The following is a 15,544-nucleotide window of genomic DNA, read 5'->3' on the forward strand; positions in this document are numbered from 1 at the left end:
CAAGTCTATTTAAATAGTTCGAGTTGTTCGTGATCGAGAAGGCGCTGATAGTTGTGTTTCTGGCGCAGTTGAAACCGAAGCTGCTCTTTGTACCGGCTTACCACGAGAGATATCCGTAGCTCGATGTCGATATATCCCAATCCTTGACTGCCCTGAAACTCCCACCATTTCTCCAAATCTATAATCCTTTCCAATACCCTTCAGCCGTGCTTTCAACTCTTTCTGACTCAACCGGGACGTTCCTTCGAAATCTCCTAGGATAGGGGAATCACACAAGTAGTACATACTCCCCGCAATGGTGTTTGGATCAAGAGGCATATATGGCCATCTCGCTTCTTCGAGAAAACACCATACCAGAACCACAATCATAAACGCCAAGATTGCAACAGTCATCCATGCGCATACTTTATGAGTCTCCCAAGTTTGGGTGATGCGAAAGGGAATATTTGAAAGAAGAAGTGGGGTGACTTTGGACAAGATGCCTGTGAAGGCCACAATACCGGCAAAGAGGTTTCGATCCCACAAGGCTCTCCATAGGCCTAGAAAGACTGTGATGTTTGATGAAGCTAGAATTGAAGTATTGGATCTGCGAGGAAAGCGCGAGAGGCTTTTGTAGCATTCCATTTTCATCACGCCTAATGGTTCCAATTAGCTCTAAAGACAACCTGATAGACGGCCTGGGGTGTGGAATCGGTCAGTACATACGTGAAAACATGTTGTCCCAGAAGAATGAGATGATTACACCAAATCCAGAAAACACTGAGCGTACTCCAAAAGTTTGGCTATCAATGAAACGCTCGAATGAATTCGTTTTTGCGTTAAGCTGAACTGCATCATAATAGACAACGAGAATAAGGAGGCCGCAGAGGAGGGTTAAGAATAATGTATCAACTCCGTAGTCGAAGTTGAATTGTTTCGAGAAGCACTTTCGACGGTGCTCCTTTCGGCTATTCTTGGCGTGATCTTTCGACGGTGCGACGCCTGCGCTCTTTCCTACGGCTCTTGCGACACCGAGGGGGTCCTGGTAACTAATGATGATGCCGTATTCCATACCGCCATGATCTCCAAGATAGAATCCCAAAGCAAATTTTCTGCCCTCTAGATGTTTGACTATCTGCGCGGTATCAATTTTCTGTTTGCTATCTTGACGAAGCGGCTGGAGAAGTTTTGCAGTCTCTCCTGACAGAAGAGCGGCAGTGGAAGCAATGCTCCAGGGGCTGAAGGCGACTCGTGATCGAATCCGGTATAGAGACACGCCGATGCAGGCTATGATAACACCTATGGCGACCATCAAAGATTCAGCGGCCCGAGATGGTCCTTTGAAGAGATCGAAATACATGGAGCAGCCGGAAAAGCTGTTCATCTTGCATGATCCTTCCAGCTTAACCCCAACAGCTTCGCTCGAAATGGTAACAAGGACTGCTGCAAGAAAAACTAGGATATCACAAAATAGTGACACTAGCTCCCCGAATCGGAACAAAAGACGCACGCTATGGAATGGACCAGTAAGACCGCCAGGAGCCATACATAACGAATCTCTTGCCAGAGCGCCTCTGCTTTTCGACAGCGCAAAGAATGGTAGCATGTTCTTTAAGCTTCTGTTGATGATTTGAATCAGAACAGAGATAACAATAGCTATAAGGACTGGTAGGAATGACACGATGAAGTAGTTGGCAGGTTCGACAGGGATCGCAAACAACCCTTCTTCGTGCGAAGAATTACTTTGGCTAGGATATGTTGCCAGAGGAGATACTCCCGTTAGTGCAGTTGTCGCATTGAATATCGCAAACGTCGCTATGGGCAGCCCACTGGCATCCGTCAGGGTTTCGAGGCCAATCGTCAATGTTTGTGAAGGTATTCCATTTGAGTCGATGATGGTCTCTAACGAGTCACTTGGGGTTGTCAACGGTGGTTTCGAAAAGCCACTTGGCACCTGCGTAGGCTGTGTGTTGAAGTCTTGTTCAACCGTTGCAGTTGGTCGACCTATGGAGTCCGTCAAAATAACCCATTGCATGGTCAGAGTCTGTGTTGGTGAGCCGTTCGGATCCCTTAATACTTCCAAGAACTCTGTCACTGTAGCTGTTGGTCGGCCAAAGGAATTAGTTAGTGTATCGAGTTTCATGGTCACCACTGCAGTAGGCAAGCCGTTTGAATCAGTCAATGTATCCAAAAAGTCCATAATGGTAGCTGTTGCTTTGCCCAAGGAATCGGTCAATGTGTCTAATCTCATGGTTACTGTAGCAGTCGGAGAGCCAGCTGAGTTGTAGAATGTTTCAATAAGCCTAGGGTTTGTTCCGATCGAATCTGTAGAGATATATTCTGTAGTTGAACTAGTAATCGTCGGGGATTTAGAATCAAGAGCATCGGTTGGTAATGCATCATGAAGCTCTGTGGCAGTTGGGCTAGAGGTCGGGATCAATGTCCAAATCCGCCCTCCCGCAACTCCCGCAGCTGTGACCATGCGTGAAGTGATGGTCGTGATCGTCGAAATGCCACCATTAATAAATCTGGTTTGTATATTGGTCCTCGTTGGTTGGCCATCAATATTCGTAAAGACTTGAACCACATTGATTTCAGAGGCAGCAACTTGGCTCATTGTGGTTGCTAAACTTTGGACTTCGAAGCTTGTGGTTGTTATAGGACAACTATCAACCATATCCTCTACAACAGGTATCTCAGGGCACTTCTTTGGATTGTTGAAAGGGTCAAGAAAGCACTCCTCGCTTGTATCGTCAATAATGGTATCTATTCTCCCATAAATGATGGTCCAGTTAACATTGTTCGGGCCATTGGGGCTGTCCGTCGTCCCTATCCAGCGAATTAGTATGTGAAGAACTAACGTATAGCGTCAAAAGAAAAAGTGTTGGACAGCTCCGGTGGTTCAAGAAAATTGAGAATTATTCATGATATATAAAGACATACGCACAAGGAGGAGGTGGGTCACTACCAATCCAGCTGAACTGAAAGAGACAGTCATTTGGGTCATTACTGTGCCATAGGACTTCTGCCACTTCTGTTTGACAGGTTCTGCTGTATGTCGAGAAACCCTGCGTGTCAGTGGACATATCATTCCATATAGGAAGCTGGCCTGGCGGTCCGGGTTCTCCAACACAACCAAACCATACATGAATAGGTGGACTCCAGGGTGGATTATAAATAGCGTAGTCGGTGGGCACTGGGTATAACTTTTTGGGCATGATCAGTGGTGTCCCATTAGAAGACATCCTAGTCAAAGTAGCATTCTGAGACGCAGATCCATTTGCAGTCGTATTTGTACCATTGAGACAGTTCAACGTCGTTGTGTTTTTGAATATCCATGGTGTCGGATTTTGTGCTTGGTAACTTGAGGCGTTCGCTGCAAGACTCGGCTTTACTGTCCTCCTGGCATTGGCTACCGTGTCAGACCCTGATGTGGATTGCAACTGGGTGAATGGACTCGTTCTAAGTGGCAATAATCTTTCCGCATATTTTGTGACTGGGAGAACATGACGAGCATACTCAAGGAGCCAGATGAGAATGCAGAGGATTAGGAATATGGAGGCAAGAAATGGCCATTTGAGAGGTAAAGGCTTATAGTCTGGACATTTGAGTAGGATGTTATCTGAGAGAATTTTGCGATTTCTCGTGAGAAATGGTTTCGAGCGTCGAAAATTGGTAGGCATAGTTGTGCGAAGAAGCTGGAACTGGTTCTTTCGGATAGCGCAGATGTGAGGTTGGCTCGACACACTCTTCAAGCTCTTATCACTTGTAAATGTGCCGTGTTACAATGGATAAGAGTTACATCGTAGTAATATCTTCGAGCGGGTGACGAATTGACGTTTCATGTGGCACCATACTGTATGTACTCGTATACAATATACTTTACGAGAATTGCAGGATGGCCCCCAATCAAATATCTCGCTTCGTGAACGTAATTCTAGCTTTCATCAGCAATGGATAGTAGACGGCAGTATTCTTCCCGGTCTTGTTGGTAGAGATGAACGTTTTCGTACGATGTACGCCTAATTCATATACATGTGTAACTCGATCTAACTAAACTTGAACTTTGCTCTCTGCCGGCACATGTTTACCGGTATTATAAAGCCACAAGAATAGCTTGATAATCTCTCAAACCTCGCTTTGCCTATATTGCAATTGATATTTCTCTGTCACTGTGTCACAAGTAATTTAGGGGCGAAGCGAACACCCTTGAATTTAGCCGAAGTCTCAGCTGAAGATTGATCGCAAGCCGCTTGAGGAATTGCTACCCAACCACGTTGTCCTTCAAAGCATTTGAAAGCCATTTCTACATGACAACAGCGTAACTAAATCTATCGGACTTGATAATACTGACCGAGAACAAAAAGCCTTAAGTGATATGACTGGTATGTAGCTCTTGAATGTAGAGTACCCCCACCTGTGGTCTATAGCAGAAGAATTAGTGTATCGCTTGGTAAAAAGGTTCACGAGTCATGGTTACAGTTGTCTTGAGACATGAAGACCCCGAACAATCTGCAATATCACGAAGATCTTGGGATAAGAAGCTTCTAGCATAGCTGGTAAATTGACATGAGGATCATCATTCAGAAAGTTCAGAGCGTAGTTATTGCACAGGCTCAAGAGTCAAACGTGTCTCCAAAAAAAGTCCAAGGTTGGGAAGAACTTACCACAGTCCACGCAGATGTGTGTTTCTTGGACATCTGCGAATCACCAGTCAACTGTGATTCTCGGAGCCCACTTCGACTTCACCTATATTTCATTCTTGTACTCTCTCCAGCCTCCCCCAGTCTCGTCTGAGATGCAGCAAAAATGCTGAACCCAAAGAAGCCTCTGATCAACTCGAATCAGATCTTTCAAGTCTACTATGCATTCCTGGAGTCAAGGATCAGGTATAAACTTCTCGTTGCATTTGGTTGACAAGCTTTTTCGTCTTGAGGACAAGCTCGTCGATACGGTTGCAGCTGCCAAGGCATATAAATGACGGCGCTATTGCCCGTATTTTGCTCCGTCGGCCAAAAAGCCATCGGGGTTAGGGTTGGGGTGAGACATGTATCTGCATTTGGGAAAGAATTGTGTCTCAGGTGAAATAAAGAGTCAGCGTGGACCAGTTATACCTCGCTGGGGAGGGCTTCAAGGGAGATAAATAGCTCTCTTTACTGCTAGCTAGTAGATGATTAAGGATTTGAAATGTGCTGATGAGAAGACGGAAAAGTTCTCTGAGCAGTTGGCAACGGATGAACCATTGGCTGTCGAATAATTCTATGGCGATCCGTCAGAGACAATGGAGTTGAGGGTTTTACTTCCTACTTTATTTGCAAGACTATATGTTATTAGTCGGTTATTGGAGGATCTGCTTGCGTTTCGTGGCCAGAATTCGGACGGGTGCATGACTGTTAATTGGGTTGATTTTTTGCTTCAGGGGCTAATATCCCAAAACCTTGGGGGTTTGATCACTAGACTCTAGGCTATTTCAGTGATTGAATTTGGCGCAAGACACCAAAGCCATGCTAAGCGGCAGCCCATCATCCTGCGACTAGCCTGACAAAGGCGGTGAAGTATGATCTATGTATTCTGCCATTCAGTTCACATCCGCTATCGCGCGCTTCGCACTTGTAGACCTTTACGTCGTCTTCATACCTCCTATCGCCATGCCCCCTTGAATATCCAATATGCGTCTGAAAAGATGAACAAGAAGCCAAGATTCTTAACAAAAGTCCTCGGAGGAGGTCCGCCACCCAGCGCTGCGACTAACGAGAGCTTCGATACCAGCAATCTTGAATCACCACAGCTCCGACCCAGCGCATCGCAGAACACGGTATATTCTGCTGGCGCACCGATCGCATGCCTTGATCGATCCTCGAATGGCCAACGCGCTGTCATTGCTGGCTCGAAAGTCTTTAAAATATTGAGGATTGATGGATCAACGATCACCGAAGATGTTGACCTCCGAGCTGCCATTACCTCCTATGCCACGACCCACGATCATTCTGCTGCCACATCAGATCAGCTCAATATAAGGACAGTGAAGTGGTCGCATAGTTCGTTGGATAGTACGATTGTCACTGCGAGTGGAAATGGCAGAATCACAATCTACGATCTCAATCGCGGGGGAGAGGGCTTCGAGGTCGTGCGCATACAAGATCACGTCCGTCAGGTCCATAAATTGGCCATATGTCCTCACAAGGATAATTGGCTATTATCAGCAAGCCAAGATGGTACTGTGAGGTTCTTTGATATCAGGACGCCACAGCCAGACCGTAATGGAACTACCTTTGGAGCCCGGCGCACATTCAAATGCAACGCAGATGCTGTACGGGATGTGAAATGGTCGCCATCTGATGGAGTTGAGTTTGCGTGCTGTACGGACCAAGGTGTGGTGCAGAAGTGGGATATACGCAAGCCGACTGCGCCAGTATTGAAGATCCAAGCTCACACAAATTCATGTCGGTCAATATCGTGGCATCCAGATGGTGATCATCTTGTGAGTGGTGGTGCAGACCAGATGTGCAAGGTATGGGACATGTCGAAAAAGGCCGATAGGAACCAGAAGCCTTCATACTCCTTCACCACGCCCGCGCCGATATCCAGAGTTACTTGGCGACCACCATGCTGGTCAGCCACAGCGCAAGGAAAACGAGCTGCACAGATCACTGTTGCGTATGACGACTCGAACTCTGCCAAGAACCAGACAGCTTCGGTGCATGTTTGGGACCTAGCTAGATCTGCAATGCCTTTCAAAGAGATTGAACAGTGGGATAGTGCGCCAACAGCTATGCTCTGGAATTCAAGGGATCTACTCTGGAGTGTTGACAAGGAAGGCAATTTTACTCAGACTGATGTTGCTTTTGTGCCGAAGTTGATTGATCGTCGAAGCCTGTCAACTTTTGCCTTCTCTCCTAATGGTGATATTCTTATGCTATTGGAAGAACGTCAAGCTCCACGCCGGTCGCGTCCTTCTATTACGACTCCTGAAGTTTCCCCTGGCTTTTCGCATCATGGGAGCGGCCCGCTTCTCAGTGTCAGTCGAAGTGATTCTGAAGAGGACGTTGTGGGCAGTTTTCTAGGCCCGCGGCAACGGAAAGGTCATCGAAGACGAAATAGTGGACGTTCAGGACACACTCTCAGTACGACCCCACCAAGCGCACCTGGCATAGCAGACAACAAAGTCATGTCTCTGGATGAAGCTGTGAAGGTCACTGGTACCTACAAGCCTCAGCAGGTCATGGCTATAGGTCATGCGCCAGGTGCTATCAAGCGCAGTACGTATCAGTATTTCAGCAATCGCTACTTGCTTCAGATGTCGAAACATTTTTCAGATGATGATTCCCCAGACATGGACGTCCGCATAGCTTGCATAACCGAGTCATACGCAGAGACTGCCGAAGATGTCGGCTACTTTAGATTAGCTCAGACTTGGAGACTACTTGGGTTTACCATGCAGCTCCTTCTTTCCAGACGAGCCGAATACCACAGGCAAAGTCGCTTGGCTGTACCCGAACCATCTAAACCTCCTTCACGCCAGGAACAGGAGAAGGAATCAATTCTGCCATCGGCGACCCAGAGTGAAGTTGGGGAAGAGACTCCTCGGAAGATACACCATGGCGGACATTCGAAGTTAGACAGCCCTCTATATCGCGGGGCTATGTCTCTGATAGCCGAAGATGTCGAAAGTACATCGAATGTTGCCACTCCCATAGTCCGTCCGGCCCGGGACCATATTCCTATCGAGACGAGAGATATGCATACGCCTATACCAGCAGATGAAGATGATCTGACACTACCAGAGGCTGCTCACCCAAAAACACCAAGTCCGATTCCGGTTCCTGGGACTAAGCAATCGCCAGAGCAACCTTCTTCAAGTGTCGAAGGCTATGATTTTTATGGTATGGAGTCATTCTCACCGGCACTAGATTTCGTCGCGCCTAAGAGAAAGCCACCCTTGCGCTTAGACTACCATGAGCAGGAAAGTCATCCTCCGAGGATCCAACCCCAACGACACGACTCGGGAGAAAGTTTTCAGATGTTCTCAACATCTGGAGATTCGCAAAATAAGTTCATGAGCTCAGATGGAAGTGACAGTCACAGCTTTAGACGAGAAGACTCTCTGGCATTGCGGGACAGGGTGCATGAATGGGAGAGTAGCCAATCGCCACACGTGAAGCATCGTGCCAGTATTGATTCCAACGCACCTACGCATTCGGACAGTTCCCTAGGAGGTCATACACCAGATTCTACCGACATTGAGAGAGCTGCAAGTAATGGTGTGCCTTTCAACCCTTCAGCACCCCCCGTTTTCCGCATACAAGAAGCTTCGGTACCTTCTGCCCCTGAAGCCCAGCGTCTTAGATCTCCACCCATAACTGGAACAGCTAGTCCCATGTCATTCGACAAAGCATCCGAAACACCCTCTCAAGACCCTAACATCATCGCTTCCGACTTCTACCCCTGGCCAACCGACCCACCATTCCTAATATCTCCAATTGATCCCGCCGTCCTCGTCCAACGAACCATTGACTTCGAAGTCCAAACCTCCGCCCTCCACGCCTCAGCTATAATCCTCCTCTTCCGCTTCCTCCTCCCTCCCTCCGCGGTCGACGACCTCCAAGCCAGCGCCGTCCTAAGACAATACCACCACCGCCTCACCTCAATGAAGCTCTTCACCGAAGCAGCCACGCTCCGCAACCTCTGCGTCCCCGCGTACCCCCACGTCTTCGCCACCGCCCAAGAAGACGTCAAGATCGGCTTCTTCTGCACATCCTGCAACAAACCCATTGAAAATGACCCCAATATCCCAGACTCCATGTGGCGCTGTCCTCGCTGCGGAGAGAACATCGCTCCTTGTGCCGTGTGTCTTAGTCGGGAACTCGATACCTCGATTCTATATGAGGGGTTGGCGGAAGAGGAGTTAAAACTCCCGACTTGGTTCCTGTGTCCGGGGTGTGGACACGGTGGCCATACGACTTGTATGCTGGCGTGGCATTTGGCGGAGGGAGAAGCGTTTTCCGAGGGTTGTTGTCCGTTGGAGGGGTGTTTGCATCCTTGTCTTCCGGGCAAGTGGCGAGATGAGAGGGCGGAGGAGAAAAGAGTCGCGAAGGAGAGGGAGATGGATGCGTTGATTAAAGAGGGGCAGAGATTGGGGATCAAGGGTGGGAGGAGCGTGAGGAGGGATCAGAGAGAGGTGGGACAGAGTAGAGCTGTAGAGGGCGTGAGAGTTGCTTTAGGGATTACGGGGTTGAGTGGGAGCGGAAGCATAGAGAGGAAGAAGAGCGTTAAGCTTGTTGCTCCAGGTGAGGAGTAGGGTACATAGGAGGTTTTCTGAGGCGTTGACGACGATACCCGCGGTGGTGGTTATCTCTTTTTATGCGGCATGGCGCGGCGTTGGGGCATATGTAACATCAACGGCAATAGTAATGAGCACTCAAACAAACTCCTTCATATGTTCACGGGTATATAACTGTACAATATTTCCTCAAAATTTCCGCTTCTTCTTCACGGGCGCCTTGGCTTTCTCCTCTAACTCCCGTTTCAGCTGTTCGCGCTTCCTATCTGCCCTGTCTTCAGACGTCTCTCTGGGCGGTGGAGTCTCTTCCTTGGTAGGAGCTCGACCTCTAATATCCTCTTCAGGGTTTTGCGAAGATGGTTCAGCCTTGACAGCTTTGTGTCCGATTGCTCCGAGCTTTCTCTTTATGCCAGCCTTTGGCGCTGGTGATGTTGCGACGCTTTCTTCCGGTACAGGTGTTGATTCGGAGGTCTTCTTCTTGCCGCCTATCTGGCCGAATTTCGGTTTCTTGGCCTTGGTTGCTGGCGGGGTGGCGGCTTTTGGGGGTGGTGACGGTTCGGGTTCGTCGTCGGGTTCTAATTCGGGTGTTGGGGGTGGAGGGGTGTCTTTCTTGCCGCCTATTTTGCCGAATTTCTTTTGTGGTTTGGGGACAGGTTCTGGGGACGGTGAACGTGCTTGGGGTGCGGCTTTTGGTGGGGGTGAGGTGTGTTCGTCGTCATTTTCTGTAACTTCATCGTCGGGGACTATGACCTGTGGTGAAGCTTTCTTGGTAGACTTTGGTAGAGGTATTGGCTCCTCGTCATCTGTGCTTTCATCCTCTTTCGTGGGTGGAGATGGTGCAGGTGCGGCTTTCTCACCGCCTAAATTGCCAAACTTTTTTACCACCTTTAGTGAAGGTGCTTTTAGATGGGGAGAAGGAGATTTCGGAAAGCTGTCGGGAATTTTGGAACGCTTTGTGGACCGCTGAGAAGGAGCATCAAGGTCATCATCATCGGAAGAAGTCTCAACCTTTGCTTTCGGCGCTGATACTTTCGCATTCGAGCTTCGAGGTGGTGTAGCTTGAGTTTGGAAAGCGTCATCATCATTAGTGGATTCTTGCTTCGGAAGTGGTGGTGGTATTTTCGACAATGGCGTTGTCCTTCTACTTGCCTTTGAAGGCCCCCTTGTTGAGATCTTGCCTGTTACCAAATTCACGGTAATGCCCTTGATGTTGTCCCACCACTCTTCGGTATCCTCCTCAGAGATCTCATCGCCTCCGCGGAGGGGCAGAGCATCAGCGCTAGCCCCAAAGATGTTGGCAATCAGCTGTGTCGTATCTGGCGATTGGGCATAGTCCAGGCCTTCCTTCCAACTCCCCACGTCGAACTGAGCCAGACCTTTCACCCTTTCCGCAGCCTTCTTCCTGTCCACTTTGCGTCCCACCTTGCCTGCAGCCTGTGGGAACACTTGAGACAGTTCCGTTCCCTGGCTTTCCAACTTGTCCAACAACTTTTGTATGACATGGTCCTTGTCTTTCAAGATGTCCACCAAGCTATTCGCCTCCTGGATCCGTTCATGCTGTGCCTGCAACAGAGGTTTGATCAACTGACCCGTTAACATGCATTGGGGTCCAGCAGCAAGTCGGATCGGCCAGTCCAACGGCGGAAGACCACCTGGAAGATTGACGGTAACGTTAAGGACAAGAGAGGGTCGGCTCGGGTCGGCCAATATGCTCAAAGCTAATGTTGTGTCCTTTCCTCCTTCCAGCCCCAACTTGATCTTGTCCCGAAATATTTTGAACTGAGCTGCGTCACTCGGATCAATGCTCGTACTTTCCTCCCGACTGCGGCGTATAATGGCTGCACGCTCCAAAGATTCACTCCAGATACTCGTCAGGTCGCTGAGATAGATTGTGTACGAATCATTCGTGAAGTTCGTAGATATTAGGAGAGGCGGCAGATGCGCGCCCGCAGATGCGGAGACTCGCAGTGGCTTCCAGGCCATCATGAAAATCGCCTCAAAGACCTCAAATGGGTCGTTGTGGTGCAGCTGGTGCCCGGAACAGGGAGACGGGCGCGTCGTTCCGCGAGGCTGTGGAACGGTTTGGGAGGTAATTCGGTGAATGGTCGAGCGGAAACGGTTGAAGCTGCGGATGGAAGCATCTAAGATATATCAAGTGGTACAATGCATGCTTCCGTGGCTGGTAACGCAGATGCTGTTGGTAAGCGTGGTCGTGGTACGAAAATAACGGTTTTGAGAAGTGAAGGATCATTGTTTTGACAAGGCTGCAGCGAATTCACTAGCGCGGATTATTGTATGATCACGTGTCTTCAAGCATGAGTTGTGAGGGAAGGTTTTCGGCTTTCGCCGTTCTGGCCTTGCATGGGATCGGGATGAGAGTCTTGAAGTTGGGTGCGTTGTCAGGTTGTAGTGCAAGTCGATGTCGAAGTCAGGAGATTAGAAAAGGGGTGCTCGCTTAAGTCAGGGCTTCTACAGTATCTCAGAGGTGAGCAGAGCTGGTTCAAGTACATAGCGTCATGGAAGTCTTCAAAGACTCCGTCCTCCTGGTTTATAGAATATTTCAAAAGTTTGAAAGAACTCGGAACTCGAAACTTTTCCAGCCCCCAAATTCGAGGTCCCTGCCATTGCTGTTGCTCGTGATATGCAGACCGACTTGGGGACTCTTGCAAACCATCAGAACACTTCGAGTCTGTTAGTGCAGCGCAGTCAATCTTTTCAACGCTCTCTTTAGAGGATTCTCTTTCAAGTGTCCAAAATCGACTCGAACTGTCCCTTGCTTACCCATCCGAGGGAAGATCACTTCCATTGCTGCCGAGACCTAGAAATATGGCATGTAACTTTTCTTGGTACAAGGGCTTTAGAATTTATGGGTGAACAAGCATTGAGTAGCACGTTCGTCTCTTTGCCAAATCCAGGGCTGTGTATAAGTTCCACCCCATGCCCGCCGCTTCCCCTACGCTGAATCTTTGCCGCGCAACTTTTATTTGAACTTCTGAAGCTTTTTTCTCTCCAAAAAAAAAAATCTTTGCGAACTGTAATGCTATTTATCACATTTTTTCATTCCGCGCTCGCATCCAGTCACACTGCTCGCCTTCCAGGAGAATGCGAGTACTTTTAGATATGCATGGATTGTCATGAGGCTTGCCACTTTCAAGGCTCCCCTGCCTCGCGTCTCGCATTCAAGGACCCAATGACATTGCAGTTGGGGGCCAAAATCTTGCCTTCTTGTCCATCTACTGCTCATAAAATGGGGCTCAGCCGCGACGGGAGCCTAACATGGCCCCCTCAGATCCTCTCTGTTATCGATTGTATCAGCCGCTCTTCTCTTTTGCTTCAATATTAAGAAGACGCCCCTGCCGACGCAGAATCCAAATCGTGCACCTTACATTCGCATCTTCCGGCAAATGAGTTCCGAGTACCAGTCCGTCCAACAGGATGTTGTTGCTGCCATGGAGGAAAATCGCATTTCTCAGAGGAGCTTTGAGCAGAAACACCTCCTCCCTTCAACGCCGGCATTCGAACCTCTTTCCATAGACTTTGAAACGGCTTTGAGTGGAAATGTTAGTCCTGTTTCGACGACTAGCCGACCGAATGTAGTTCACTCTGTTCATGGAGACGATTTTGGCAACGCACTTCATCAAATGGCTTCTAGCTCCCACACGTCTATCGACGAAGAGGAGCAATCCGAAAAGGGCAAAGATACGAGAGGCTCAACAACTGCCTTACTCTACAGCCCTTTCTTCCTACGAAAAAGCGTTCTCATGATATTTGCGCTTGCTTGTCTTGTCATGATCATTGTTCTTGGGATTCTGTATGCAGTATCACACCACAACCACGGTCTTGGGTCACCTTCGGAGAATTTGCATCTACTATGGAAATATGGCCCGACAGCAGGTGAGTTGTCTACTCATCTGAGTTTTATTGCATCACTAATCGATGCCATCTTTCAGTTCTAGTTCTAATATCAGCTTTATGGGGTCAAGTTGAGCTTCGTACCAAACAACTTATGCCTTGAAAAGTTATGCATAGCAAAGACGCAGGTGCAGAAGAATCAGTATTACTCGACTACGTGGATCCTATGGGTATCATCTCTCTTTTCAAGTCCGTCCGGGCGGCTCACTGGCCAGTGTCTCTGGCCATCACGGGAGGGCTGCTGTTGAAGTTGGCGATCATTTTCTCATCTGGCCTCCTTGATCTGGAAGTTATTCAAGTCCAAGAAACCAGCCCAGATCTCATGGCAGACTATCAATTCGACACGAACAACTACAGTCTTAGTTCCATCGATGGAGCCCCGTACTCGAATTGGTATGCAATACAAAACTTCAATCTGACCTACCCAGTGGGTACGACCCCAACGCAAGCATATCAATTCTTCAACCTTTCAAGTCCACCAAAGAATTTTGATCGTAAGTAAATTCGACAACATATTGAATTTGCAAAGACTAACTCTCTGTAGTCTCGGGATTGTCCATGAGTGGCATCGCGAATCAATTTTCCGCCCACTTAACCTGCCAGCCGCTCTTGGATCGCCTGAATTATAGTTATACCTTCGACGTGGAGCAGAATTTGATTCCTTACAACGGCGTCCAGGTCAATCTGACTAACAATGACAACCTTGGTTATTATATGTTGGATATTGCTTCGCCATCTTGCAATGCGCCTCTCCAGGTGGAGACGCAATATTTCGGATCGATGTATCTTGTGAATTGCTCTACGGGTCTCACAACTATCTCGTGGAATGGGCTGGCCGAGATGCAGACCCGAGACAAAAGTCAAGACCAAGTCATCTTCGCATTCCGCGGACTCGTCCAGAATTACACACAGCTTACTGCTGTCCTGTGCCAGCCATCCTACAATCTCGGAAACTCGCAGATCTCACTCCCCTATAGCCAAGAGATCTTACCGCCAGATATTGGTACTGGCACAAATGGGAAGTTTGCCGATCTCTCGGCATTGGATGTATTGGATGCCTTCCGAGCTGCTGTGGAGCTTCAGCCTCCGGATCTCAAGCAAGACTTCGAAAATAGTCCCCTAGGAGATTACTTCTTCACGGTGCTCAACGTTACGGACCATCACACAAGTAATTGGGTCGATCCCGCAATTCTGAGCCAGAATATTTCCAATATATATTCCAGTTTTACGGCACAGATTGCCCGCCGCGTCTTTACTGTGTCTTCAAATTCTTCCATTCAGGGGACTATTACTGGAGACTCGAATCGTTTAATGGTTCAGAGTCTGTCGATGGCGCTGATCGTTGCTGCGCTTTCAATCACAATGTTCGTCGCCACCGCTTTGACTTTCGTCGCTCCGCGAGGAACGACATCCCGAGATCCTAGCACAATTGCTGGGCTTGCCTCAATTGTCTCTCAAAGTCCAGATTTTATGCAGTTTATGCTAGGAAAAGGCCAGCTCGACCGTTCATCTTTACTTGATCATACAAAACATTCGAGGTACCGCACAAATATGGATGTCGGTGGTGAAGACCCACAATTCAAAGTCGATGTTGTTGAATTTGGAGAGAAGGAGCCAAAAACATTGCCTCCATCGAGTGAAACGAACATCAAATGGTGGAAGCCGTACTCAACAACCATAGTGAACAAAGTGCTAATTGTTGCCCTGCTGAGCATGTTTATTACCCTACTCGAGATACTCTATCGGCTTTCTCAACGACGAGACGGACTCGCATCGGTACCTGACAACGACTATGTTAAGCTTGCCTGGTCGTATGTGCCGGTCACCGCAGTTGTCATTCTTGGCATGCTCTTGGGTGGCTTTGACTTTACCATGCGAATCATACAACCTTATCTGGCTCTACGAAAAGGGAATGCTTCTGCAGCAACCAGTGTTCTAGACGACCAATTGAATAGACTTGCTCCGAGCAGGCTCTGGTCAGCGATGAGAACTATTCAATTCACAGCTATAGCTTCCACTACGGCAGTGCTACTAGTACATGTCTTGACGATTGCTGTCAGTGGTCTCTATGTTGCAGAGCTCAAGCCACAAATAATTCCCAACATCACAATTTCGCAACTGGATGCGCTGGATGGTTCTCAACTGGTGAACGACTCTGCTACAATCCCATCGGCTTGGAACGATGGTTTTGCGGTGACTATTAACAGAGAGTCTCTACCCGGTCTGGTTCTTTGATTACAACGTGCCAAAACCTCTGTGGACAACATCTGAGTTCACATTGCCAAGAGTCAACATATCAAGCAATCAATCTACGAGACTCACAAATCCCAGTTCCGATGGACAAACCTTGCAGCTTACTGTTCCTGCTATCAG

At 48.3% G+C, this 15,544-nt stretch overlaps 4 protein-coding genes across 4 annotated transcripts; 2 read left to right on the forward strand and 2 right to left on the reverse strand.

Moving 5' to 3' along the window:
- Positions 1–9: 9 nt before the first annotated feature.
- Positions 10–2,179, reverse strand: LY89DRAFT_571748 (uncharacterized protein; the record flags this gene model as incomplete). The annotated part of the gene is made up of 3 exons (XM_018208607.1): positions 10–635; positions 706–1,704; positions 1,927–2,179. 3 exons carry the CDS (start codon positions 2,177–2,179, stop codon positions 10–12), a joined length of 1,878 nt encoding a protein of 625 aa, XP_018078872.1.
- A 3,432-nt stretch (positions 2,180–5,611) lies between these two features.
- LY89DRAFT_679642 (uncharacterized protein) lies at positions 5,612–9,701 on the forward strand. Its single transcript, XM_018213918.1, has one exon. It carries the CDS (start codon positions 5,663–5,665, stop codon positions 9,275–9,277), a length of 3,615 nt encoding a protein of 1,204 aa, XP_018078873.1. The 5' UTR covers positions 5,612–5,662; the 3' UTR covers positions 9,278–9,701.
- LY89DRAFT_571940 (XLF-domain-containing protein) lies at positions 9,449–11,245 on the reverse strand (the record flags this gene model as incomplete). Its single annotated transcript, XM_018208616.1, has 1 exon — positions 9,449–11,245. One exon carries the CDS (start codon positions 11,243–11,245, stop codon positions 9,449–9,451), a length of 1,797 nt encoding a protein of 598 aa, XP_018078874.1.
- Positions 11,246–12,663: 1,418 nt separating this feature from the next.
- On the forward strand, positions 12,664–15,406 carry LY89DRAFT_727542 (uncharacterized protein; the record flags this gene model as incomplete). Its single annotated transcript, XM_018219161.1, has 3 exons — positions 12,664–13,153; positions 13,279–13,665; positions 13,716–15,406. The coding sequence occupies 3 exons, from the start codon at positions 12,664–12,666 to the stop codon at positions 15,404–15,406; spliced, it is 2,568 nt and encodes an 855-aa protein (XP_018078875.1).
- Positions 15,407–15,544: the final 138 nt, after the last annotated feature.

Source organism: Mollisia scopiformis, assembly GCF_001500285.1.
Source record: "Mollisia scopiformis unplaced genomic scaffold LY89scaffold_1, whole genome shotgun sequence".
NCBI classification, from domain to species: domain Eukaryota; kingdom Fungi; phylum Ascomycota; class Leotiomycetes; order Helotiales; family Mollisiaceae; genus Mollisia; species Mollisia scopiformis.

Coding starts and splice junctions, on each gene's coding strand:
- LY89DRAFT_679642 (XM_018213918.1), top strand. CDS start 5,663: ATGAACAAGAAGCCAAGATTCTTAACAAAAGTCCTCGGAGGAGGTCCG.